This window comes from Eucyclogobius newberryi, unplaced genomic scaffold (assembly GCF_026437365.1).
Source record: "Eucyclogobius newberryi isolate DKJ021-1_F unplaced genomic scaffold, fEucNew1.0.hap1 SCAF_3, whole genome shotgun sequence".
NCBI classification, from domain to species: Eukaryota; Metazoa; Chordata; class Actinopteri; order Gobiiformes; family Gobiidae; genus Eucyclogobius; species Eucyclogobius newberryi.
The window spans coordinates 26,202,667-26,228,337 of NW_027315945.1; the positions used below are offsets into that span (position 1 = coordinate 26,202,667).

Below are 25,671 nucleotides of genomic sequence, written 5' to 3' on the forward strand. Positions count from 1 at the left end.
TTTAGCCCCGTTTTAGCCCTAGTTTAGCCAAGGTTTATTCCTAGTAATAGTCCTGTTATAGACGACCTGGGATAGATTTTGTGGGACTAAAAGGCTACGTATTTTTCTTTGGTGGTAAGGTGTATGACAAATTCTGCCATCTGCTGTTGCAAAAGTTGTAATATTTGGAACAGTCTTGCATTTATATCTGTTCCAACTTGTCATGTGATTATGAAGGGAAGGTAAGAGATTAGTCTTATGTTTTGTCTTTAAATTTAATCACATATTGATGGTGGATTTGCTGTATTGTTGTTTTCAGTGACTCAAAACTGAAGGCCACCCGAACACAGTCCTTGATGGGGAAAAGCAACCGTTTATCAAAGATCCCGTCCCAACCCAAGACCAAGAAAAAGGTTGGTTTTGAACTCAAGTGAGACACAACACATTCACCACTTTGAAATGAGACCAGTGAAGTGATTATACAAATTTGAATTAAAGTTTTCTTACACTCTGATGATGCAGTAAATGTTTGTTAAGTAAACATTTTGTTGCATTTAGTTGGTCTAAATATTTAACATTTATCATTGACCAACTCATAATTTGTAGCCATTTATGTAAATCAAGTGTAGTGTAGTCTGTATTGTTTTTGCTCTTCATTGCAAGTTCAAAAGTGTCACCTGTTTTAAAAAGGCAAACTTACAGTATACAGAATTTCTGCAGCAGGATGGAAAGCAAAATTACAGCACTGATTCAGACCCGGCGAGGCGTCCGGTTTTTACAGAGATCTGGCCGTCTGAACCTTTCTCTCCCAGTGATACACCCACATCTGACAAGAATGTGCCACAATCATCAAGATTCAAGTCATGCGAAGAAGACACTGAGCCTAGTTCTGTTTTGGCAAGGTGTGTTTGCGTTTACTGTTTAGTAAAACAATGTAGTGCTATGGTTTACATTAAAGACATACTTACTTTCTTCAGATATGTGGATCGTTTTCGCCATGGTCACCCACAAAGTCGAGAGGAACGGCAGCAGAACTCTGAAGAAGAACAGCTGCCATTCTGGTGGGCATCATCTCCATCATTACCTCCCAATTTAACACCAAAGAAAACTGGTAAATGAGAACTGTATTTTGCCATTTTGTTATCAATACCAACTTTAAATTAAATTAAAAAAAGTATATTTTTTTGACAGATGAAAGGTTGCCTCGTCACAACAGATCCATTTCCCCATGCAGAGGATCCCCAAGTGTATTTTGACCAACTAGTGTGATAATATGGTTATGTATCCATGCTGTTAGTGCCGTTTTAATGTTGCTTTTCTCCGTTGGATAGGTTTTGTCAGAGAGCTCCCAATGTGAACCTTACGATTCTGAGATTTTACAGCTACAGGAGAGGGCGAGCAGGCTATTGCAGAAAGGGTAAAAATACATGAGAAAGGTAAAAATACATATATTATATTTTCATTTAAAATCTATTTATTTTCAGTGAATTTTGTCTCGAGGAGGATTCTCTCCCCGTGAGCTCAGATGGTATCGGATGCTCGGACTTCTCGTCTCCAGTCAGCGCAGATGAGTCTGTGAGAAAACCCATGATTTCAAGTTTGCCAAAGTACAACATTGGTGGGTTGTTTTTTTACTCCCCACTCTGTGTCTGATTCCTACATGAAATCACTTTGATTTACATTATACTGACAATGTTGTTGGCAGCAAAGGACCTACCCTCGGTTATGCCATCTTCAGTTACTCCACTGCACCGGGAGGAGGACATATTATTCCAATGGCGCCTGAGGAGAAAGATGGAGAATGCCAGGGAGTGGTCACAGTCAAAACAGCACTTTAATCCTCGTGGCTGGCAAGGATTCAATAAAAGCCAGCCCCTGCACTCTGAACAACGAATTATGGTTTGTATTATGTGTGTTTTAAAGTTGTTTCTTGGCTTTTGCTTTACTTTTGACTTTTCAATTGTTTGTATAAAAGTAATACCGGTAATTGTCTTCTTAATTTTCAGGAGTCACAAACCATATATCCTCCAGATTTGCCTCAAGGAACTACACGGCAGTCGATCATTGGACCTCATTTCTCAACTTTAGATCAACAGACCACAGTTACCGGTACTACTACTACTATGCCTGCGGTGCCCTCTGGCTCCGTAGTTTCTTCACCGCAGGCTCTTTCCCATGTTCCCTCTCACATGCATTTGCTTTGTGATATTTTGCCCTGTCCAAATCGGCCATCCTACCCTCATGAAGACGAGACGGTTTCTCAAACACTTGGTTCACAAATCGGTCTACATCAAAAACTCCAACATATACCTTCGGAACCATATATAATTGGACATGTTGAAAAAGATGAACATTTGGCTCACACTAAAAGCACAAAGGAACCTAAGAAACAAACAGAAAACACTGAGAAGAAAGTGCCACTTTTTTCCAAGGAGCAAAAGAAATTGGCAAGGTCCAGTACCACTCTTAACATTTACTGCTTTGATAATATTTTATACTTAAATGCTCATGCCTTTCTTTACAAACAGGGTTCACTCGCGACATAGAATGGCCTCAAAGATAACTACAAGTACATTGCAACATCAGCACAAACACACAGACAAGAAGAGCAGACCGGATGGAGCACCACCACCGCCTCCAATTGAAAGTGCTTTGGGACAGGTACTTGGATTTTGTGCTGTGTTTATGTTATGAAAATGTATATTGAAGCATCATAATTTAGGCAACTGTCTATTGTATTGGGTAATTATAAAGCTGCAATATATGCCTTATGTTTCTCAGGTTGTTTCTGAAGTATTATTTCCTTCTATGGATTCGACCATTGTACAAGATTGTTCTCCCTCATCGCCACCCTGCTTTGTCTCAGAACCACAACAGAGTAATTATTATGAATCTGTAAAAGTGATTTCACAATTTCTTCAAGAGGCTGAAGGTGAGGTCCGATGGTAGAAAAAAATACACTTTTGTTATTGTGAGTTATACTTCTATTTTCAATACAGGTCATTTAATTATTTTCATAATCCTTTTCTTGTTTGAATTTTTAGATTCAGATGAAAAGGAGTTTGAAGATGATCCTTTACTTCAAGTGCTTCGAAAACAGAGACAATGGGTTAAAAAACAAATTGAGTAAGTTTGTCTTTTTTTTTTTATTAACAGCAAAATTCCAAAACAATACTCAACAATTTTAAATATATAAATAGTAATTTCAAATATCTTTCCAACAGTGAAGTGGACACATTGTTAAAGGAGTTTGAAGTGCAACACAAAATGTGAATGCAATGTTACGATTTTATCTCAAACAAAGTTACATTTTATATTTCTCCGTAATTGTATGCATAAATACCGTAGTTAATGCAACAGTGTATACTTGACCATTTTTGCTCAAGATATAATTTACAATCACATCCGGTACCCTTCATTTGTATAAGCACTGTATAAGCAATAAATAATAAAGTGATTTAAAAATGATCTGATGAAATTATTTCTCCAAAATGCACACATTGTTCAGGCCTAGCTTTGGCACCTTTACAAGTGTATTCCAACTGAACTGAGAAGGAAAAATATTTATAGACCAGAAAAATCCAACATTGGGGAATGTTTGCTTTTTTTATTTTAAGCACATCTATATAAATATTTAAAAACGAGGACAAAAAATCTTGGACGGAAAAGGGTTCCACTGTTACCAAGTATTCAATGAGTTGCTTCAAGACAACTGCTTTTATTTCTGGTGTTACAAATACAAATTGAATAAGTGCGTCGGACTTTTAATTCTTATTGGGTGTAAGACTAGCTCAAAACATGGCCCTTCTCTGGCGGTAGAATGGGTGCAGATATGAAGAGAACACCACTGGGAGACACAGCAGATTCCAAAGCCATTACATCCACTTCTTTTGGAACTCGATATCGACGATTAAACTGCCGTGTTGTGAGTCCACTGCCATTCTCCTAATAAACAGGAAGAGAAAGTCTATTAGATAATGGCAAGTTGGCGAGCGATTATAAACATATTACAAAACGCCAACCTTTTTCTCCTCATGCCTTCCTTGCACTTCCACAAAGTCTCCAATAACTTTAACCATTAGGTCCTCTGGTTTAAAGTGCTTAACATCAACTTGAATTGTAAAGCCAGTGTCATCACAGTTCACCTGAGAGAAAGAAAAGGCTCGTCAAAATCTCATTTGTCACAAATTTGGCTTGCAACAACACATTTGAGGATCAGGTTTAAGGTCACCAAAACTTACCTCTGCGGAGCTGACGTTTTCTGTCTCAGCTATGAGCAATTTTGGGGACCAGTTGTATTGTCCATAGGTTCCATTTAGTCGAGGAATGAGAGGAGTCAAAACTCTCTCCCATTGGATCCCATCAACAGGGGTTGTGTGGGGCAAAATAAAATCCATGTATATATTTTGAATTATAAAATCTGATCGTTTTGGGATTCAGTAGATCTTAAATGCTCATCACAAAGTGATGTGGCTATCCAAATACTCTGCTGCTCTTTGTGTGTTTGCCTCAACTACCGTAGTTCCAGAAATAAATGTCTGAGCTCTTGCCAGCTGAGTTTTATTCTCCTGTTGCATAATGAGCCAGGCATTCACAGTGGGGCACCTTGCCTCTGTTTTGTCCCAGGACTTAGGGGTACCTCCCCTTAGGGTCAGATAAATCTGGATAAGAGGGCATTGTTTGAGAATGATGCAGCTGTTGCAGACTTTAGGTCAATTTACATTTTCAGCCTTCATTACTGAAACTGGAGAATGTGCTTCATTCAATTAGTGGTGTACACCAATTATTGAATACAGACAAGCTTGTCATGGAGGAATGCATCTAAAGATAGAATGGCTAAAGGTCTAAATATTAGCATCTATCAAGACAGACAGTGACAGCAGGTTTTACAAAACACATGCCACAACACTACTAATAGCCCAGTTGAACATTCGAGTTTCACTGTATAAACCAAACTATAGTATCAAAATTAAAGTGTTAATACATTAATGTTATTCCTTTACAAGAAACAATGTTTACAGTTTCATTTAAAAAAAAAAAAAACTTTTATTTTCAGGTGTGTCAAGTTGAGTTTCACATGGAATTGATCAAATCAGAATCATATATTGTTTATTAACATAAAAAACATGTTAATAGGAATGATATAAAATTCAAAAATCAACACACAATTAGTGTTTGTATAGAAATGGCCTAAGACAGAAAAGTGTACAGTAGCAGTTCACTTAGCTAGATTGCATCACAAACATATGAGCAGAAAGAAACTGATTTCACTTAATGTTGTGAATGTTCAAGGACACAGAAACAAATCAAATGTGTGTTGGCTAAAACTGAAAACTTCTGGATTAACCATAACAAATAATTCAGAAAAATAAAGTCACGGGGTACCCAGGGGGATTGTGAATGACAAATAATCACCCACTTCACCCCACTCTGCCCTGAAGTGCTGGAACACTGTAATCCAGGTACAAAGGACAACAGCCCACAGAAGCACCCCCAGTGCTGATCTCTTCACATCTGGACAGAAACACAAGAAAATAACTCATATTTCCTTGTATTAAACAGTGCCAGCTAATCCCTTTAAATTAAATTCAATATTAATTAACTTTGCAGTGACGCGTATGGTGGCAGGAAATATACGGTATAGCCACAGCTGCGGCAAGTAGGCAACTAAACCCTCTGTCCCCCAATCACACAATTTCAATGGTTGTCTACGATTGATGGTCACTACAGATTAATAATACATTTTATTTAGTACTGGTTGAGGAACTGCAACTATTTCACAAAGGAGGTTTAATAAAGCTTGGGTCTTCAGAGCTAACTTTGTTTCACAAAGCTGTTTGGGAGTAGAGTTAGAAAACTCAGAAAGATTTAACCTCAAAAAGGAAAGAGGAGGAACGGTGCAGATCAGCGTCACATTTCTGATCAAAACAAATCTGGCCCAATCAGCTGTCAGTGCACTAATCTTCTCACTGTTACACAGTACTGCATTTTCCATCATGCACTTGGGCTTTGTAATCCATCGAGGACCTGCAGTTGCTTTTCACTGACTGCACTGCCTTGCAAAGCACCTTAAGCTGCCTTGATCTCATGATATTTCTGGTGGCGTAGGACCATCCGCCTGAAGCGCATTGCTCTGCTCGGAGCAACAGTCTCAGAGTTACACTGAATCCTGGTCCTGAAACAGGCTGGAGTTACTCCTCTGAGTCTAGTTTATTTAAACCTCCTTTGAGGAACAGAAAACCCAGAGTTTGCCCTATTTCAGGGTTACTGAACCCAGGGTTTTCAAAAAACTTGCTTTGTGAAATAAGGCCCAGGCAAATTACATAAACATATCATTCAGTAGGTGTTGTATTACTCACATGTTTTCATTTGCATTTGTTCTGTGAAGGATGGTTTTAGAAAGGCTTCTTTGAAAAACCAAATTACATTGACAAGCCATAGAAATGGCAGAAGGCCAAACCCACCTAAGAAAAAATAAAAACATTTTAAAACACATATACAAACTAGTAATGGCCGCAACATAGATGTTACACTTTAAGTTCACTGGTCATAATAAACCAGTTCCCCTGAGGGCAGTGCCACAACACAACTCCAAGTGAAAGGTCTTTTTAAACCACAATTTATCAAGTGGGTCAAGGCGTTGTTATTTTAGAGCAGCAACATTTGAGAACTATGAACCAAAATGTAACGTGAGCACAATCTCAAACACGCTCAGTACATAGTGATATTATCAACCGAAGGACACAGCTCAATTCGACAAAAATAAGACCGGGTGACTATTTATATACATCAACAACTTTTGAGTGAAACCGGAAAGTAGAACTTACCCAGATAATACTTCCTGCAAAGATTTAGTTTCTCTTCATTTGGGACACGTTCCAGATTCATTGTGATTTACCTGTTGATATAAATGAAGAAAAGCGCAAATATATTAATATTTGTCGTTATCGCTGATTTGTACATATAAGTTAGCATCTGCTAGCTAGCTGGCTAACTGATAGGTTTGTGTCGGTTTGTGTACGCATTACGCAGCGTAAAAGGCGCTGTTACTCAAAGAAACGGAGGAGGAAAGTAGTTACGCATCTGTACGCGTATTAATCCAAAATACCAATATTAAGGTTGTAATTATTTACCAAGTTTTTCACCAGAAACCGTAATAAACGGGATCAGTGGCCGGTGTCTGACGTTGTCTTCCTGAACTGACGCTCCTTCTTCGACTTTAGCTGTGGGGCACAGTCTCTCTGCCGCCGCCTACTGTTCACATGGAAATAGTAGCGTAGTAGTAACAGTTACTCTATTGTGTATGTAATATACATAGAAATATAAAAATTAAGCACAATATACATTTATGCCGATTTAAATCTTGTTTTTATTGAAATGGCAAAAAACATACATATTTTATTTTGGTTTGAATTATGTAATAGAATTTGTCTGTTTGATTCATTGCATTGTGTAGGATAGGTTCTGACAGCATAAATACACGTAAATAAAATAAAAGCCAGATACAACCAGAAAACTCCCTTTCCCTTGCGGCTTTGCGGCGCGCCTCCCTCGCGCCTCCCTCTTGTCTCTGGCCTCGGCCCTCGGTGTGTGTTGTTGTTGAAGCGATGATGGCGGCAGCGGGATGCGGATCAGCAACCGCGGCTGCCGTAGGAGGCCAGGGCGGCTCTGTTCCTGCTAGAGGACGTTTTCCCGGTCGGCCGTGGTCGTCTCGCAGTCGTTTGCGATCAGAGAAGCGATGGCAGCTTGGGCGATCTGGCTTAGAGGGTGATGATGTGACAAATGGAGGCCAAAGGCCCCCAAACCTGGTCCTGTCGTTAAACGAAGACCAGTCCCACTTGCGCTTGTTGGGGATCGAGGCGAGCCATAAGAGCCTTGGTCAGGCTGGATACAGCTCTAGTGGGAGCGAAGAGGTGAGGTCCCAAACCCACCCAGGAGTTAGTATCTTTACTTTATTTTTCATATTTGGAGTGATTGTTGAAATGTTTCTGAATGAATGTTGTGCACTGACGCTTGCTGGTTAGTGTCATGGAGAAATGTCAACATCCTATTGCCATGCTAGCTGTCGGCTAATGTTAGCCATGTACAACATTTCGTGACATTTAATGAACAACCACAAACAGGCATGTCAATTTGAGTAATTAAGTAAAATGTATACTCTATTTGGAGACCCTTTCTCTGCCTGTCCCTTTATGACGTTTTTAAATAACACATACATTTGAGATACTTTTAAATCAGTACAGAGCATTTATTTCACCCCTGGCTCACTCACTGTATGGGACGGAGTAGCAGTGAGCTAACGCTAGTAGCGAACACAAAGAAGCAGAGCGCTGCCGCTACCGTAGCATGAGACGGCTAATGCTAACTTATGATATTCACTGCCTACACATGGACAACTGGAGAGATAGATTAGATTGGAAAGTGCAGACACACGCATACAAATCTATGGCTATTTAAACGGGACTTTGTTCGTAAGTGTAACACCTTCGCTTAATGCAAGTCAATGTTGGTTCTCCGTAAACTCTGCTAAACATTAGCAGTGCATCAACAAACTGGAGCATCTGTTATACTGTAAAATTACACTATGTTTATCGTGCACTGTTTAATTAAATTAGAATTCGTGCTTGTACTCCACCAAACTTATTTAGATCCTGATGGTTTATTACAGTGTAATTGCATGTACCTTGAGTGTGCTTGCCTACTGGCGTGCACTCACTCAGGAAAGGGCACTCCGTCTCTGCTATATATAGAATTTCTGTAATTTTTCTGCAGGTGTCGGAAATGCCCTTTTTTATTACTAAGATTGTCAAAGCCCTGCACTATACACCTCCACCGCATTCAGACTAGAAACAAATCAAGAGCTTGTGTGACAGAGAATGATGATGAACAATTTCACATTACCTTGACATTACATGGATATAACCCATTGTGCTTTTATTCCAGGTGGATGATTTCAAAGGCTTTGAACCTGAGAAAAGGGGTTCCAAAGCATCCCGACAAAATCTTTTAAAAGGTGAGAATAATATTTTTCTAAAACTACCGGTATTAACAATTTAACAATGCCCCATTCTAAAAATTTAATAATATACTACATGAGTCTGTGTAATCCCTCACTCCTCCAGGAGTGATCCATTGTTGAAAAAGCTTCAGCTGTAGTCATCTGAACACTGTTTTAGAAAATCAGTTTTACTAAAACAGTGTCCAGATGACTTCAACTGAAGCTTTTTACACATAATACAAAATACATATTGTTTGTTTATTTTTTTTTAGGTGAGAGCATCAAATCTAAAAGTCAAATGGAGGAGGTGCCTGTTTCAGCCATAATGGATACAGAGGTTTCCCCTTATGATGTTTCTGAAGATGACAAAGACTTAGTCCCAATTCTTAGTCCTTGTTCTCAAACAGAACCTACTAAAGACCGTAAAAAAGGATCTAAACGAAAAAACACTAAAGACCGCCAGTCCACTAAGAATGCTGCATCGGCGCCACGGATTACTATAAAATTAGTGGCCAAAAAGAAAACAAAAATTGTGAGAGAGCTTCACAAACACTCCATGAAGAAGTCAAAAGATAAAGAACTTCAGGATCAACCTGAAGCAAAGGACCTTCTGGACGAGCAGATCTCAAGTGCGCATGTAAAATTAAAAGCGGAACCTCTTGACGACAAAAATGACGTAGTGAATAAAGGTGAAGAGAGCACACAAGGGAGGAGGCGTGGCCGATCAGCTGTCAAACCAGCACAAACTGCCAATAACATCACCAAAGTTGTGGCTAGTGAACACAAAATACTATCCTTAAATCAGATGGAATCTATGAGTGACACTGGAGCCGCAGATCCAAAAGCAACAACTGTCAAACACCAAGACAATGTCCGGGAGTCCAGTTCCGATAGTCGTCAACCTGGTACTCGAAGAAGCACTAGAGTCAAAATCCCACAGACGCCAAGCGTCTCAGACCGTGCAGCTGAACCTGTTAGTATGGAAAGTACGGAGGCTGTTTCTACTGATACAAATTCAAATGAAGAAATTAAACCAACAATACAGAATAATATTAAGCGACGGCAAAGTAAAAGGCTTAATAAGGATTTTATAAACGAAGACACCCAGGATCCATTAACAGCCAAACTGAGTGACACCACTGTGCAGCCTACCGACTGTCAACAGGATCAAGTTCCAAAATTAAAATTAATGCGAATCAAAAATCCAAAATATGAAGCACAGTTCAGTGAGAAGAATTTAACTCGAAAAAAGAAAAAAAGGAAGAAGCATATTTGGACTTTGACATTAGTGAAAACAGTAAGTCCAACAAAGACAAGTGAAAGTGCTGTCAAAGTAACAGAAAAAACTGAGGTCAGTGAGGACTCTGGTGTCTGCAAAATTTTGAAACAAAAAAGTAAAAAATCTACTCTGGATAAAGCAAACTCTCAAAAGAGTAAGAAGGACAAAAACAGCAGTGAGAAAGGTTCCTCGAATAAAAAGGAAGTCACTGATAGAAAACCCACTTCACAGCTGTCAGTGGAGGAGCTTGTAATTGAAAAAGAGACTATATTAAACCAAGAAACTACTAAATCAGATTGTGGGAAAATTCCACCCCTTCAAATTAAAAAGGTATCTTCCCCTGGTAAAAATAAAAGCTCAAAGCCATCATTTCTCATACAACAAGTTAGTCCGGGCCCAGAAAAAAAAGAGGATGTTCCTAAAGAGGATGTTCCTAAAGAAGATGTTCCTAAAGAAGATGTTCCTAAAGAAGATGTTCCTAAAGAAGATGTTCCTAAAGAACATGTTCCTAAAGAACATGTTCCTAAAGAACATGTTCCTAAAGAAGATGTTCCTAAAGAAGATGTTCCTAAAGAAGATGTTCCTAAAGAAGATGTTCCTAAAGAAGATGTTCCTAAAGAAGATGTTCCTAAAGATGATGTTCCTAAAGATGATGTTCCTAAAGATGATGTTCCTAAAGATGATGTTCCTAAAGATGATGTTCCTAAAGATGATGTTCCTAAAGATGATGTTCCTAAAGATGATGTTCCTAAAGATGATGTTCCTAAAGATGATGTTCCTAAAGATGCAAATGAAGGCACTGTAGATAAGCCAACACCTTTGGAAGAAAAAGTGTCACCCACCAGAAGGCTGAGGAGGAGGACATCAAGTGTGGAAGCTCCACAAATAATTCCTGTTAAACAAAAGCCGGAGACACCTTCAAAAAGAAGAGTAAGAACAAGTGCACAGGGAAAAGAGATCCCTCAAGAACCAACTGTAGATGTGTCTCAGGTTTCAGCTGAGGATTCATGCACAGATGTTCTACATGAAAAGTCTCCTAAAGATTTGTCTACAGAAACTGCTGAGTTGACCAGTGTTAACGCTTCTGAAAATTCTGAGAATATTTCTTCACAAATCTGTGATGCTGCAGAAGAAGTGCCAGATAATGATTCTCCACTGGATGAAGAGAGAGTAGAACCACTTTCCAATGAGGCCAAACCATTGCCTGTGCCTTCTAAACCTAAACCTAAACGATGTAAAAATACTGTTACAGGGAAAAAGACGCGTGTGCAAAGGAAGAAAAAGGTTGTTGCATCTGTTCAAGCAGCGCCAGAAGTGTTCACTGATACTGTATCGGCCATAGTAGAAAGTGTCATCTCTAATGCTGTACAAAAAGATCAGTCGTTATTATCAGAGGACACCTCCTATGTAACGAAAGATTGTACACACACTGAAGTACCGGTAATAGAGCAAAGTACAGCATTAGAAAAAAGTCTGCAACAAACACCAATGTCTGTTAAAGAAGAAAATGAAATCCAATTAATTGATAATCAGTCTGTGGTCTCAAATCAAAGTAGAAAAAAAAACAGCTCTAAAAAGAAATCCAGTAAAAAATTGAAAAAGCGGCGCAAGAATTTGATTGGACAGCGACAGAAGCCCAAGCAAAGAAACAGAAATGGGAAATTTGCACCTGAACCCCTGACAGTTGAGGAAACTAGTATAATTTCCAAAAAGATTGCCATTCGTACATCCGTCTCCAACAACAAACTTATTGGGATGAAGAATAAGTATAAAAAACGTCAACAATGCCTTCAAATTTCTCAATCTAAAAGATCTAAAGCGGCTAAAATAATTTCGAAGCTCATGGAAATGGAAGAAGCCAGTTTAAAGCAGGAGGAGAGTGACACTTTAGTTGATGCTTCCCATGGAGATGTAACTGAAACACAGCCCGGAAAATCAAAATTTGTTAAGAATATTAAACATTTCATTATGCCCGTTGTAAGTGCCAGATCTTCCCGTGTGATCAAGACTCCACAGAGATTTATGGATGATGCAGGGATGTCGGTATTGCCACGACGACACTCGCCAAAGAAAGGATTACAATTGGGTTTACAGATTCCAATGCGCCCGATGAAAAGAAAGGAGGATGATATTGTCAGAGCAATATCTCCAATCCTTCCCCTTGATGATGAAGCCTTCTTGAGTGAAGCACAGTTGGATGTTGATCTGTTTTCAGCGCAGGAATTGGAAGACGCCACTTGCATATCTGATAGCCTTTTCTCCGAGAAAAAAAGTGGAAAAAATGAAAAGCCAAGTTACCTAAAGAATTCTAGTTTGAAATGGCACATGCCAGATGAGTTTGGTGAGAGTATCTACACACTGGACAAAACACATGAGAACAAGTGTGAAGACCTGCTTTTATTTTCCCCAGTGTCGCCAGAAGCGCATACTGACCTCCCTGAAGCCCAGAAAAAGAAATGTTCTCTCAAAGGAAGCAAACAAACTGATCACCTCAAGATTTATCAGAAACTTAAAAAGCTCAATACTGGGCATTTAAAGCCTAAAGAACTGGATAGCGTTAGCAAACCTCCTCAAACACCTGTTGATTTGGCCGAAGGACTGGATGATGAGGTGATGAGTATAAGCTTAAGGCAGCGGCATACAGACGTGGAGAAGGAAAAACCCAAACTCAAGATAGAAGATCTCAACAGTCCTGGAGTTGTGAGAAAAGTCTGTATAAAAAATCTGAACCTAAAAACGGTTTCAAAAGCATCAGAAAAGGAGCCAACCAAAAGCCACCATGGTAAGCTAAATCTATTGTTTTTTTATCGTAACTTTGAGTAATACAGTTGAGTAATGACACATTACTAATACACAGATGAGAGAAAGCTGTCTTTACCTTCTGACGAAGGGGATTCTGCAGCCATGGAAAAGGGGGGCACACCAAAACCACGTCTCTCTGGGGCAAATAGAAGGATGTTCAATCTCCTTAAGAAAGCCAAGGTTCAGCTCATCAAAATTGACCAGCAAAAACAACTCAAAACAACTACAGTAAGTATTAACATGCTCAGCCATTTCTACATTCATTTAACCTTTATTTATTGCTGAATTAACGTGATGTTGATTTTATTTCATCTTGCAGCTTTTATCAGCTCCGTCTGCTGCCAGGCCTAGAGATGTGACATCTAAGAGACAAAGGAGGAGGCAGAAAGTTCAGCCTGTCCCTGAGGTTACAGTGAAGACTGAGTCTCCTCAAGTACAGGCAAGGCTCAAAATTGCATCAGTTACCTGCATACTTGAATTAAATTGATAATGTTCATGATGTCATAATTTCTTTGCCCACTGGCTCTTTTACAGGTGCCCGTCACCTCACCTCTGTGCCAGGAGTTCCGTCATGCTGGAGGTCCCCGTATCAAACACGTGTGTCGAGCTGCCTCGGTGGTGCTGGGGCAGCCTCGGGCACTGGTACCTGATGACATTCCCAGACTGAGTGCTTTGCCTCTCCATGAAAGGACTGGCATTTCCCCTTCCACAGACGCTAAAGGTAGATGCCACGTGAAGAGGAAATACATTGACCTTGATAAGTCTTTATCAGCAGAAACTTAACATCCATTGATTTTCAGATAACGGATCTCCATCAGAATCAGACAGCCCTGGGGCATCAGATCAGAAGGTCACCAAAGTGAAGAAAGTGTCAAATCTTATCAAACGGAAAGGGCTCGGACCGTTTGGATATCGTTCTCGGAGGTGTGGCATATGCAAAGGCTGCAACCATGAGGATGATTGTGGGGAATGTATTAACTGCCTTGACAAACCCAAGTTTGGTGGTCCTAATACCAAGCGACAATGTTGTGTGTAAGTGCATGCCTTTCATTATTTTAATGGATTGTAAATATATTATTTCAATGTTTAATTTGGTTTAATTTGTTTCTCTATCTAGGTATAAAAGATGTGATCAAATTGAAGAAAGGAAAGCACGTAGAGTTAGTGGAAGAACAGTCCCCAAAGGTATTTCTCTTTGAAAGTGCTTTTACAGTATGTCAGCGATCGGTGTGAAAATAACTTTCTTTAAATTTTTAGGTGCCTCAAAGCGACGGCGTGCCTCTTTAAGTGCAGGTTGTTCTAGTAATGATGAAGGAGGTGACGGGACTGCTGACTCACCGTCAGGTCAGGCTGATGGTGACAGTCCATCAGTTCGGAAGCAGCCTAAACGTGTTGTGAAGCCGAAAGTTTACTTTGACCTGGTCGACTATGAGTCTGATGCAGACAGCAAAGGTGTCTCCAACGCTGTTTCTCCCGTCAGGAGAAGAGGCGCTGGACCTCGCTTTAATGAAGGTTGAATAACTTTATATAGATTTTGTCACACTGTTGAAGTTCCCACAAACTGCCCTCTAACCCCAGCCCATAATTTTTTTAAGATTTTGTCTCTTTAGATGGATTTTTGGGGGACATATCGGATGATGAAGTTAGGCATCGGAAATCTAGTACACATCGTGTTCCAAGTGGAAAACGTAAACCTGAAAAAGTATGCACTGATGTATATTTAATTTTCTGCCTAGATATCATTTCCTTGTATACCATAGTTGGGGTGTAAGGATCGCAAATCCTGACCTGCGATTCAATTCATCACGATTCTTAAAATATTTTTAATTTTCATGTCATTGTTCCCACTTTGGGGACAAAAATGCTCAATAACAAATTTTAATTATTGTAAATAAATATACGTAAATTGCACAATTATAGCCTAATTTAGACCTCATCTACATATTAGGTGAACTGCTAAATGATCAGCCTGTGCTTACCATATCCTCAAGAGCTTCTTTAATGCATAAACTAGTGTTGCTGTGTTCTTTACAGCGGTTAGAATTTTTTTGCCAGTTGTTGTAAATGCACTGTTGACCACCATGTGCTTTGTCCATGCATGTGTTCTAACCCGGGGCACATGTGTGTGCGTTTGTGGTGTCTCCACCTTACGCTCAGGGCTCTCCTCTCAAATAGAAGGAAGTTTGAAGTGAAGATTAGTTAGTGACTGCGTGTTGTCAAAGCTGTGCCGAGCATGTTGCGTGTAAATGCGCGTGTATAAGAGGAGATGATCATTTAATGCTCGCCTTTGTCTGCGTGACATTAGTGCGGATACACAGCACGCTCAGTGGACTGCAAGGATGTAGCTGCGGAATTGTTTTTATGCTGGTTTTCAGCGCACGTCTCTCAAATTCACATAGGAAGGAATAAAGACAAGTGTACGATGCGTGTTGTGATATTAAACAATCTTTACACCCCTAATGTATTGTTGTAATTGAACTGTAGTTATTTGACTTCAGTGTTCAACAGTTGATGACTGTTATTGTTTTGTTCAAGGGTTCAATAGAAGAGACTCCTCCCAGTGTCCTCACTGCCTTGGCTCATGGGTTTGAAATAACTGACAGAGAGCTGACTAAGCCAACTCACAAAATTAGGGTTGACTTCAAGGTATTGTTCCTTTTATTGTATCTCATAATTATTGCATTAACTAAACCATTGTTTATCTGTGTTATTCCTGTAGTGTATTTATAATACAGTTTGCCCATGGCCAACATAGCGAGTTGTCAGCTTCTATTAACATATTTTGTTTCTAGGAGGACTGTACTTTGGAGAACGTGTGGAACACTGGTGGTTTGAGTGTCCTTACCTCTGCACCCGTCACACCCCCATTCGCGTGCTTCCTCTGTGCCAGTAAAGGACAGCATGAGGCAAGCTTCTCAAACATGCCTCATTTAAACTATGACAGCAGACTGGTGTTTTAAAAATATTATATGCCTTTTCTCTCTTTAGATGCTGTACTGCCAAGTATGTTGTGAGCCCTTCCACCAGTTTTGCCTTGACCCCTCAGAACGGCCCTCCGATGATAATAAGGAAAACTGGTGCTGTCGCCGATGCAAGTTTTGCCACGTGTGTGGCCGTAAAAACAAACACTCTAAGGTCTTTATTTGTCTTTTGATGCAAATGGGTATGCTTAGGACAGACAATAATGTGTGTATATATATATATATTTACTTTATTTGTTTTCTACTCAGCCTTTGTTGGAATGTGAACGTTGCCAGAACTGTTATCATGCTTCCTGTTTGGGACCTAACTACCCAAAACTAAATAAAAAGAGGAAATCCTGGGTAAGTTTATCGTGTTATTTAGATTAATATTGTTTGGTGTAATGTTGTAACACATTTGTCATCACTATATTATTAAATAGGTTTGTATGACATGCATAAGATGTAAAAGTTGTGGAGTCACACCTGGAAAAAGCTTGGACACAGAGTGGAACCATGATAAAGGCCTCTGTCCTGAGTGTTCTAAACTCTATGAACAGGGTAAGACTAAGCAAAGCTCCCATTTTATCAATTTTAGAAGCACAATTATATTTGTGTCATTTGTAATTATTTACTCCTAATAGGCAACTACTGTCCAATCTGTTTCAAATGCTATGAGGACAATGACTATGATAGTCAGATGATGCAGTGTGGCACTTGTAATCACTGGGTTCACGCAAAGTGTGAAGATCTAACAGGCAAGTGATGCATTATTACAGAAAATGATTTAACTATGAATATTCATAAAGTAGGGCTTTATGTTTATAAATCTAAATGGTAAACTAATTTCAGATGAACTGTATGAGATTCTGTCGAGCCTTCCAGAGAGTGTGGTGTACTCGTGTCGGCCCTGCAGTGTGACGCAGCCCAGCGCCTGGAGAGAGCTGCTGTACATCGAGCTCCGGTCTGGGATCGAGAAGGTTCTGGCATGTCTGCTCTCATCCACCCTCACACAGCACCTTGTCACCTGCTTACAGGTGCGTTACTTGGAACTTTTATAAAAATGTGTTTGTTTCCCAGCGACATTTTAAAACGGGTGTTTCATCAATTCTATAATTTTTACATTTACTACAGTGTGAAAAGTTGGTTGACCCTGATCGTGGTCTTGAAGGACAGTCTGCCTGTGACCTACGAGCTGTGGGAAAGAAGTTTGACAAAGGCCTTTATACTACACTGGTAAATATGCAAACATTACCATAATCTTATTTGAGCCTTACTGGAACAAATGGATGTTTGTTTTTTTACATTTGTATCCAAGACAAAAAGGGATGATTATATTTTATGAGTGAAATTTACTTTTTAGAAAACGTTTCATGAAGATGTTGTTCAAATGGTGAGAAAAAGACTGCTGCAAGAAGAAGATCTTCCAGATGAGAAGCGGCCCACAGCTCTGGCACGCTCTTACTACTTAAAGGTGACACAAAAGGCTAACTCTATCTCAATAGTCTTCAGTTGGTAAGGAAATTCATTGTCATGAATATTTATTATTTCAGCTCCTTGAGGAAGTTTTCAATTGGTTTAATGGTCAAGACCCAAAGGTGTGGAACCCAGCTACCAAAGACTTGCCATTGTGAGTGTTTAACTATTTATATGTCACAATTGGGAAATTGCATTTTAATATCTGCTTGGCAAAGTTTTCAAGAACATTTTTTTAAATGCTTACTTTATTTTATAGGGGTATGCTGTCCAACGCCATTTATCCGCCTACAACAGAACATGTCTATGCTCAATGGCAAGAGAGAGAGGCCCAGTCCAGGGTCCCTCTAGGACGCTTACAGGAAGATAACTGTCAAAGCCTGAGTATAAAAGAGGAGCCTGCTGCCATAGCATTGGAGGATCCAATTATTCATTTCAAATCCAGCAGGATAGCAAGACTGAAATCAAAAGGTACATATTTTATTTGGTTTGGTGAAAAGTGTTTTTAAATGAACTTTTATGTATAAGATTTTATGTATATAGGAAAAAGGGGTCGACTTTCCAAAGCTGATTTGGACACTGGATGGACAGCGGAAGATAACAGACAGTGCTCTTTGTGTCAAAAATATGGAGATCTTAAACCAAATGTAAGCATCATATATATACATATATATACATTATATTATATTATATTATATTATATTATATTATATTATATTATATTATATTATATTATATTATTTATATATATATATATATATATATATATATATATATATATATATATATATATATATATATATATATATATATATATATATATATATATATATATATATATATAATTTTTTTTTTTTTTTTTTCAAAGAGATCTACAAAAACTTGAGGATTAGGAGACTTACAAATTTGTACTTTTCTATAGGAGGCAGGCCGGCTGCTGTACCTCGGGCAGAACGAGTGGGCCCATGTCAACTGCTGTCTGTGGTCCGCTGAGGTTTTTGAAGAAGACTATGGCTCTCTACTTCATGTGCACAGTGCTGTTACCAGAGGCCGGCTGATGGTAATATGAACTTTATATGATTTTATAAACAAAAAGGTTATCAGTTGTTGGTGAGTCTTTACTGAATTAATGTTTTTGATAGCGATGTGAGCGCTGTAACAAGACCGGAGCTACAGTGGGATGCTGTCTGACCTCATGTCAAAGCAACTATCACTTTATGTGTGCCCGCTCCCGTCAATGTGTGTTCCAGGACGACAAGAAAGTGTATTGTTACAAACACAGGCATCTCATCAGCGGCAAAGTAAGTCCATTTTATACAATGCATATTTTTGAGACACTTTAGGATTCCATTATTTTATTTGTGTTTTTATTTTTTATTTTGTCCAGATGGTAACTGGCCAGGAGTTTGAAGTGAAGCGCCGGGTATATGTGGATTTTGAGGGCATCATGTTGCGCAGAAAGTTTCTTACTGGAGTTGAACCAGAGTTAATTAATGTTATGATCGGTAAGCACTTTTCTTGCAGCACACATTTATGGTACTATCCCTGTTCAAATTCCATAATATATGTTGCTTTTCTCCAGGTTCCTTACACATTGACAAACTCGGTGTTCTAACAGAACTTTCTGCACGAAAGGGGAGGCTGTTTCCTGTTGGATTTCAGTACGTTAACATTTTTGTCTTGTATTGGGAATTGATCATCAACATTTATGTTAGTATGTCAAGATTTCACACTGTTAAATGCAGGGTAGTTTTTATGCTTCAGCAATATTATACTCAACCAATATTTCTGAGTAATTTTGAAATTTGTGTCACTTCCTTCATAGATCTTCACGCTGGTACTGGAGCACTGTGAATCCACACAGGCGGTGCAAATACACTTGCACTGTTAAAGAGGTGAGGCCACTTGTTCCAGAGAAACCTGTTGAGGAGATGCCTGACCAGGGAGACAATCAAACCATTGCCCACTGTCCCTGCCCGCTACAAGGTGAGCACCATCTTGTGGTCAGATGTACTGTATGATTTAAGGAGAGATCATAATGATTTGGATGTCTTCCTAGAACCTGAAAATCTTCCAGTTAGTGTAACAAACCGGCAGTGCAACAACAGAGAATCCAGGATGCCCGTTCCCACCCAAAAGACAGACCATGGTATCAGGCCCAAAATGCCCAGAAGGCCAGCTGGAGGCATGTTCCGCCCACTGCCATGTCCAGGTACTAAAAAAAGCAAATGAATGCTAAAAATAAAAGGAAACTGACTCAATATGTGGCTTAACTTTAGATTTTTTCTGTTCATCAAAAGGTGTAACTCCATTGAAGCCACATCACATTTTAACCATAAGTGATCTGGATGAGACCAGGAAACCTCGTCGCCACAGTCCACACCCTCAAAGCTCCAGTCACATCCCTCCCCCTCTGCCTGGACCCATAACTCTGCGCTCTGGGAAGTCGTCCCAGCCCTCATCGCCTCTGTTCCCCCTCGGTGCTGCTGAAACCTCTCCGTCACCACGCCATGGTGGCAGTAGAAACGCTTCCTCTCTGCGACACCATGGGAACTCTGTGCCGCACGGTACTTCGTCTTTTTTCCCTCAGTCGTCATGGCAAGATAACGAACCCAGCTTTCCTTCTCCAAGTCTCTCCTTCTCCCCAACAATACCGCATTTACCAAGGGGCAGACTGTCATTTGACCTGAGCCAGCCAGACTCAGTTGAGGTACCACACAATTTCTTGGCTTCACCAGAGCCTGAAGATCTCTCTCCTACTCAAAAAGGTAATTCAGAGCAACCAAAAGATGAAGATGATTTCCCCTTCAATTCATTTCACAAGGATTCTATCATAACCTTGAGTCAGGATATGAGAACTGAGCTAGAAATAGAAGAGACGCCCTTCAATGAAGGTGTCGCTATGAACTGTGGAGGACAGATCGTGGTGGAGGGTGATGATCCAGAGGAATTTTGGGAAAGAACTCAAGAGGTACATAAAAGAAAAGCACTGGTTTCCAATCCTCCTCATTCAACAGCTGCAACAAGAAATGACTTTGGAAACAGCTCTTCTGACGATGACATGGACCACTATTTTGACTTCTCACGCACAATTGTAAGTCATACCGGATCTAAAGAGCATTGCAAGCCTCCCTCTTCTTCTTCAAAAACTATGGCTCAGCTGGATGGAATAGACGATGGGACAGAAAGTGATGCAAGTATGGCCACCAATGAGAATTCTGTGAATGAAGAATCCGGTAAAAAAACAACAAAAATTCAAAAGACTAAAAATGTTCTTGAATCAGAACCTGAAAAGAAGGTTGATTCCATTCCTACATCTACTGAATCATCACACAAGCCGACTGATTCATCATTGTCAATTTCAATTGCTAGAAGTTCTAATTGTTCACACCAAAATGACAAAAAAACCTCCCAGAACACCTGTTCCTCTAGCAAAGAGCAGCACATCAAGTCTTCTTTTGAAATTGATGGCACTTTGTGCTCTCAAGCACAGATTGATCTTCTAAAAGCTTCAAGAAAGGGGCTTGAGACCCCAAATTTGAAAGGGCTGTTCCAGAGTTCAAACTTCGGACTTGCCACTGAAGCTAGATTGATACTTGAGAAATGTGACGGTGCCTCACTTCAACAAGCAGATTCTCAAAATCCAAAAGTTTCCTCGTTGGAATCTGCTCTGGCTGCAGAGAATCACTCGTCAGCTAATACAGATCAACAGAAATTGGAAAACTTGTTTGATGCGCCACCAGCTCTTCCGACATCTAAAACCCCCATAGCACAAACAGCGTCTTTGCAAATTCTCCCTAACTCTTTGCAGGTCTATTCCTGTTTGCCAGCCATTAACCAGCCCCAAGTGGCCAATATTCAGCCTGTAACCTCACCACAGGCGTTAACCAGCACCCAGCCTTCAGAGTCTGTGCCCACTAAACTGACCACTCTCACTCCAGTTGATGTAACGCAGTCTTTACTAAATGTTCTCCCTAAGAACGACCTTGTGTTGTCATCTTCACCCTTTTTGCCGTCGGTATCTACAGCAACTGTCTCTGTACCCATGTACTCTGCTCAAACGCAGCCAATGTGTTCAACGGCTCTGACCATAGTTTCCTCCTCGGCCACACTGGCTTCTGCCCCCGTGTCAGTCCACAGCACTGCAGCTCCAGTCATTTTGAACGGCTACAGTACGACATCTCTTCAGAAAGAGTCTGCAGGTCACACCATCTCCATTAACTTCTCTGCACCACGACCAGCACTGGAGCCTCAGCAGACCGTATTGCCCCAAGCCTTACCTGGACACGCCATTCTAACAGTGAAGGAAGTGGGAGGTCTAAACGTAGATCCTACTCCCCATGTCCTCCTCGTTAATCGTCTTGGCCAAATATTTGTGAAAAATCCAGAGAGCAACACCTTCCAGCTTCCAACTCCAAACTCTCCTTCTTTTAACTGTGTCACACAGATTGCCAGTCTTTTACAAAGTAATGCTCTGTCGGCTACCTTAGCGGCCGCTGGGGGCGTGTCTGTCCCTGCTCCTGCTGCAAACATTGCAACCACCGTCCCTACAGTTCCAAACCCAACCACAATTACTCAGCTGCTTGCTCACAGTAGCAACGGTGCTATGCCATCCGTTACCACAAAGAAACTTAGAAAACATATAAAAACCTCTAAAGATGAAGGTGTTCCAGAGTCACAAAAGCCAAAGAAAAAGAAAGAAACAAGTTCAACCAAAAAATCCAAGTCTGCCAAGCCTCCTGAGAACCCTCCCATGACGCCAGCTGAAAGTGCAGAGGCCATCATTAACCAGGCCATGGCTAGTAACTACACCCCGAAGTGGAGCGGTCTTCATTCGCTAAGTCCTTCTTCCCTTGTTTTACCTCCTGGTCTGTTAATCGAACCAGAGCCTCCAGCCTCTCCGCCCCCTTCTCCGCCCCCTTCTCCACCTTCATTCACACCCGTCCCAACTCCTGCACCCCGTGCCCGCACCCATGTCCGCATGAAGAGGGTCTCATCTCTGTCAGATCGCAATGTCACCAAGAAGTCAAAAGTGGACTTTCTACCACCAGAACCCCCCAGTGACATTGAGGATCGACGCAAACAGAGTATCTCAAATCGAAACTCAGGCGTCCGAATCAAGACACCAACTGTAAAAGGAATCCTGAACCTGGATCAGCTGAAGGAGGAGCGTCTGAGCGATTCTGAGAGCTCAGGGTAAGTCTGGATTTTGGGACCCTTTGATTCTTGAGCATTAATGATATAAATGGCATCATTTTATTGTCTTGCAGGTCTGAGCTCTGGAATCACATGTCTAGAGGAGAACAAGGAAAACAACAGCCTGGAGAACTAGTAGAACACAGCACTGTGAGCGACTGGAAGAAGTACACAGGTATTTGAGTATATCATGTAATTTATAATGTAAACTGTGTAACATGTAATGTCCAAAGGATGCTTTTATGGACTGGTAAATGCCTAAAATAGTTTTGTGCATCTGTTGTTCAGGGGCCTCTTCGGGATCGGAAGATGAATTGCCACCATCAGATGAGGAAGAGGAATGCCTCAATAACAAGGACCAGCCATGTCTTAAATTTGAGATCAAGAGTGATGATGGTTTTAGTGTTGAAGCAGACAGTATCGAGGGTGAGCTGTTTCTTAAGGTCTATTTAAAAAAACAAAAACAAAAAAAAACTCTTTTCATTTATGAACAATAATGTATCCGTTTTTATAGTGGCTTGGAAAGCGGTTATAGACGGGGTGCAGGAAGCGCGAGCCATTGCGCGGCTGCGACCGCTGACGTTTCAGAAGATCACTGGAGACCACATGCTGGGTTTTGTCCACGACACTGTGGTGTTTTTGCTTGAGCAACTCCATGGAGCTCATCACTGTCAGAGACACACCTTCCGCTTTTTCAAACAGTTCTCCCAAGAAGACGATTTGCCAGTCAATCCCACCGGCTGTGCCCGCTCCGAGCTCTACGCCAGGTAGAAGTCATTCTGAAGTGGAAGATTGTTTTTCATGTTTGTTCACTAACAGTTAATTTCTCACTCAACAGAAAGTCAACATTTGATATGTTTAACTTCCTGGCGTCTCAGCACAGACAACTCCCCGACATAGATCTTTATGATGATGAAGAAGATGAAGTTCTTCTCAAATCCACAAGGTCAGTTTCCTCTCTATCCTGAATGTGCTTATGAGCCATAGGAATGTGGCGGCTGTTAATTCCCGTGTTTTTTTACCTCTCCAAGACGGGCCACCAGCTTGGAGCTGCCAATGGCGATGCGCTTCAGACATCTGGAACGAACCTCTAAAGAAGCCGTGGGCGTTTACAGGTCACTAAAAATATTACAAATTTGTGGAAAAAGCATATCAACAGATTCCTTATCTTTTACATAACAGATATATAGACAGGGCTGTTCTAATAAAAATGGTTAATTCTGGACAAAAGAAAATATTTTTTGAAAATCTTGCAGTCTGAGCTACATTTACATCTTTTGCACAGTTGTACTCACTATCATGTGTGCTGCAGGTCTGCTATCCATGGCAGAGGCCTTTTCTGCAAGAGGAACATCGAAGCCGGAGAGATGGTTATCGAATATGCTGGCATAGTCATCCGATCGGTGCTTACGGACAAAAGGGAAAAGTACTACGATGGCAAGGTGTGTGTTCAGGCATTATTTTCATCAGAGTTTTCATATCCGTAAAACAAAAGAGTAACATTTCTCTTGAATGTCTTAGGGTATCGGGTGTTACATGTTCCGCATTGATGACTTTGATGTTGTGGATGCCACCATGCGTGGAAATGCTGCAAGATTCATCAATCACTCCTGTGAACCCAACTGCTACTCCAGAGTGATCAACGTGGAGGGTCGAAAGCATATTGTCATCTTTGCTTTAAGGAAAATCTACAGAGGAGAAGAGCTCACTTACGATTACAAATTCCCAATTGAAGATGCCAGCAGCAAACTCAACTGTAACTGTGGGGCACGGAGATGTCGGCGCTTCCTTAACTGAACATTTTCCCACAGAGAGCGATTGTCGCTGAATGGCACTGAACGTGGCTTAGTGATGAGGGATCAGAGCCACACAAAAACAGAGGGGTTTGCCACTATCGGCGGACCATAAGATCTGGACCAGGACCAGTCCACCTTTGCTTTATGGGATGATCTGGATCTTGGTTTTGGAGCAACGAGACTGGAACTATCATGATGGCTGCAACATTTTTTCTTTGAAAACACACATCAGGCCTTACCCATTTGTTTAATGTTAAAACCTAGTTTTTTTCCCCTAGGTCTTGAGAGCTCCTTTTAGGTTCTTTCATTGTTCACTTGTAATCATGATCGCTCCATCTTCAGCGATGGGATTTTTGGGCCCCATCTTTGCAGTCTTACCATGAGCCATAATTTCACCATTGCATTTATTTTAGTATTTTATCAGCAAAAAATTCCTCCTGTGGTGATTTATTTTTAGATTTATCTATGGTGCTAAGCTTTGAACGGCTGTCGCTTTCATTTATTTAACTAATATTTCCGTTTTACCAGGAACTGTTCCTTGATCTGACATCTCCAGTTTATGCACTCAAAGTATTTTTTTTGTCGTCTACTCAGTTTGACGTTTCATAGTGTGGGCTTTTTTTGCCTACAATTTCCCTTGATGCATAAAAACACATGGTGTAACAGTTCTATTAGCAATTGCTAATGTCACACTTGTGAAGACTGACAAGTGTCATTCAAAGTTTCCTTTGGTTAATGTACAGTGTATGTAGCAAATACAGTACTACCAAGCCAAACATGAAAAGTTAACAGATTGAAAATAGTTTTTAAATCTATTTTATCACTATTAAGGCAAATGCTTATTAATTATTGCAATAATACTGCAGTTGCACGCACTCAATATACAGATTTTTAAGTTCTCGTTTTCTTTCAGTGAAAGTGCTACATTTAGTCTCTTATCAGGGAGAGCACGGTTATAAGCATCGCCACTGTGCATAGAGCTTCTGCACCGAGCTTGTTTCTTAATGTTGCTTTTTTGGGGCATCTCTTGAAACCTGGAGCTGCGTGGTACACGGCACCTTTAAGATTTTGATGTTGTTCTTAGATGTTCAGTGCTGTCACATTGAGGTTAAGCAAATTCACTGATTATATGGATAGTTCTATTTATTCCTGATTTATATTAACGTAAATGTGTGCTTTGTATAA

General features: G+C 40.3%; 4 protein-coding genes across 6 annotated transcripts in view; 2 read left to right on the top strand and 2 right to left on the bottom strand.

Annotated features, from left to right (window-relative positions):
- Positions 1 to 105: 105 nt before the first annotated feature.
- proser3 (proline and serine rich 3) lies at positions 106 to 3,312 on the top strand. 2 transcript variants are annotated; one of them, XM_072460486.1, is made up of 13 exons: positions 106 to 221; positions 299 to 392; positions 700 to 881; positions 957 to 1,090; positions 1,171 to 1,226; positions 1,311 to 1,396; positions 1,464 to 1,597; positions 1,685 to 1,878; positions 1,986 to 2,431; positions 2,508 to 2,640; positions 2,761 to 2,911; positions 3,024 to 3,105; positions 3,204 to 3,312. In XM_072460486.1, the coding sequence occupies exons 1-13, from the start codon at positions 124 to 126 to the stop codon at positions 3,250 to 3,252; spliced, it is 1,839 nt and encodes a 612-aa protein (XP_072316587.1). In that variant the 5' UTR covers positions 106 to 123; the 3' UTR covers positions 3,253 to 3,312. The 2 variants fall into 2 exon arrangements, with proteins under 2 accessions (XP_072316587.1, XP_072316588.1); XM_072460487.1 differs by having other exon boundaries at positions 703 to 881.
- Positions 3,313 to 3,737: 425 nt separating this feature from the next.
- Positions 3,738 to 4,600, bottom strand: hspb6 (heat shock protein, alpha-crystallin-related, b6). 2 transcript variants are annotated; one of them, XM_072460494.1, is made up of 3 exons: positions 4,221 to 4,512; positions 4,002 to 4,124; positions 3,738 to 3,924 (listed from the first exon to the last, which is right to left on the bottom strand). In XM_072460494.1, the coding sequence occupies exons 1-3, from the start codon at positions 4,374 to 4,376 to the stop codon at positions 3,766 to 3,768; spliced, it is 438 nt and encodes a 145-aa protein (XP_072316595.1). In that variant the 5' UTR covers positions 4,377 to 4,512; the 3' UTR covers positions 3,738 to 3,765. The 2 variants fall into 2 exon arrangements, with proteins under 2 accessions (XP_072316595.1, XP_072316596.1); XM_072460495.1 differs by having other exon boundaries at positions 3,739 to 3,921; positions 4,221 to 4,600.
- Positions 4,601 to 5,071: 471 nt separating this feature from the next.
- psenen (presenilin enhancer, gamma-secretase subunit) lies at positions 5,072 to 6,891 on the bottom strand. Its single transcript, XM_072460496.1, has 3 exons — positions 6,807 to 6,891; positions 6,339 to 6,443; positions 5,072 to 5,493 (listed from the first exon to the last, which is right to left on the bottom strand). The coding sequence occupies exons 1-3, from the start codon at positions 6,865 to 6,867 to the stop codon at positions 5,354 to 5,356; spliced, it is 306 nt and encodes a 101-aa protein (XP_072316597.1). The 5' UTR covers positions 6,868 to 6,891; the 3' UTR covers positions 5,072 to 5,353.
- A 634-nt stretch (positions 6,892 to 7,525) lies between these two features.
- The window catches only part of kmt2bb (lysine (K)-specific methyltransferase 2Bb), an 18,212-nt gene continuing 66 nt past the window's right edge, over positions 7,526 to 25,671 (top strand). Inside the window, exons 1-36 of the mRNA XM_072461477.1 lie at positions 7,526 to 7,916; positions 8,923 to 8,992; positions 9,250 to 13,038; positions 13,114 to 13,286; positions 13,378 to 13,491; positions 13,593 to 13,779; positions 13,859 to 14,090; positions 14,176 to 14,243; positions 14,316 to 14,570; positions 14,654 to 14,760; positions 15,594 to 15,704; positions 15,851 to 15,964; positions 16,047 to 16,193; positions 16,289 to 16,381; positions 16,462 to 16,579; positions 16,663 to 16,776; positions 16,871 to 17,055; positions 17,153 to 17,254; positions 17,382 to 17,492; positions 17,572 to 17,648; positions 17,754 to 17,965; positions 18,038 to 18,141; positions 18,417 to 18,554; positions 18,637 to 18,795; positions 18,882 to 18,999; positions 19,077 to 19,155; positions 19,320 to 19,480; positions 19,554 to 19,706; positions 19,795 to 22,690; positions 22,765 to 22,865; positions 22,979 to 23,116; positions 23,205 to 23,457; positions 23,529 to 23,636; positions 23,722 to 23,805; positions 24,003 to 24,132; positions 24,212 to 25,671. The exon at positions 24,212 to 25,671 is cut by the window's right edge and continues 66 nt beyond it. Of these exons, the coding sequence (XP_072317578.1) occupies positions 7,587 to 7,916; positions 8,923 to 8,992; positions 9,250 to 13,038; positions 13,114 to 13,286; positions 13,378 to 13,491; positions 13,593 to 13,779; positions 13,859 to 14,090; positions 14,176 to 14,243; positions 14,316 to 14,570; positions 14,654 to 14,760; positions 15,594 to 15,704; positions 15,851 to 15,964; positions 16,047 to 16,193; positions 16,289 to 16,381; positions 16,462 to 16,579; positions 16,663 to 16,776; positions 16,871 to 17,055; positions 17,153 to 17,254; positions 17,382 to 17,492; positions 17,572 to 17,648; positions 17,754 to 17,965; positions 18,038 to 18,141; positions 18,417 to 18,554; positions 18,637 to 18,795; positions 18,882 to 18,999; positions 19,077 to 19,155; positions 19,320 to 19,480; positions 19,554 to 19,706; positions 19,795 to 22,690; positions 22,765 to 22,865; positions 22,979 to 23,116; positions 23,205 to 23,457; positions 23,529 to 23,636; positions 23,722 to 23,805; positions 24,003 to 24,132; positions 24,212 to 24,487 (11,607 nt within the window). The 5' untranslated portion in view covers positions 7,526 to 7,586 and the 3' untranslated portion in view covers positions 24,488 to 25,671. The remainder of the gene's footprint in view (positions 7,917 to 8,922; positions 8,993 to 9,249; positions 13,039 to 13,113; positions 13,287 to 13,377; positions 13,492 to 13,592; positions 13,780 to 13,858; positions 14,091 to 14,175; positions 14,244 to 14,315; positions 14,571 to 14,653; positions 14,761 to 15,593; positions 15,705 to 15,850; positions 15,965 to 16,046; positions 16,194 to 16,288; positions 16,382 to 16,461; positions 16,580 to 16,662; positions 16,777 to 16,870; positions 17,056 to 17,152; positions 17,255 to 17,381; positions 17,493 to 17,571; positions 17,649 to 17,753; positions 17,966 to 18,037; positions 18,142 to 18,416; positions 18,555 to 18,636; positions 18,796 to 18,881; positions 19,000 to 19,076; positions 19,156 to 19,319; positions 19,481 to 19,553; positions 19,707 to 19,794; positions 22,691 to 22,764; positions 22,866 to 22,978; positions 23,117 to 23,204; positions 23,458 to 23,528; positions 23,637 to 23,721; positions 23,806 to 24,002; positions 24,133 to 24,211) is intronic.

Excerpts from the sequence above, each read along its gene's own strand:
- hspb6 (XM_072460494.1), bottom strand. The coding sequence starts at position 4,376 with ATGGATTTTATTTTGCCCCACACAACCCCTGTTGATGGGATCCAATGG. Across the intron at positions 4,125-4,220 it reads AAAACGTCAGCTCCGCAGAG|GTGAACTGTGATGACACTGG; the intron begins GTAAGTTTTGGT and ends TCTTTCTCTCAG. Across the intron at positions 3,925-4,001 it reads GAAGGCATGAGGAGAAAAAG|GAGAATGGCAGTGGACTCAC; the intron begins GTTGGCGTTTTG and ends CCTGTTTATTAG.
- psenen (XM_072460496.1), bottom strand. The coding sequence starts at position 6,867 with ATGAATCTGGAACGTGTCCCAAATGAAGAGAAACTAAATCTTTGCAGG. Across the intron at positions 6,444-6,806 it reads TTGCAGGAAGTATTATCTGG|GTGGGTTTGGCCTTCTGCCA; the intron begins GTAAGTTCTACT and ends ATTTTTTCTTAG. Across the intron at positions 5,494-6,338 it reads ACAAATGCAAATGAAAACAT|ATGTGAAGAGATCAGCACTG; the intron begins GTGAGTAATACA and ends GTTTCTGTCCAG.
- proser3 (XM_072460486.1), top strand. The coding sequence starts at position 124 with ATGACAAATTCTGCCATCTGCTGTTGCAAAAGTTGTAATATTTGGAAC. Across the intron at positions 1,598-1,684 it reads TTTGCCAAAGTACAACATTG|CAAAGGACCTACCCTCGGTT; the intron begins GTGGGTTGTTTT and ends TGTTGTTGGCAG. Across the intron at positions 2,641-2,760 it reads TTGAAAGTGCTTTGGGACAG|GTTGTTTCTGAAGTATTATT; the intron begins GTACTTGGATTT and ends TATGTTTCTCAG.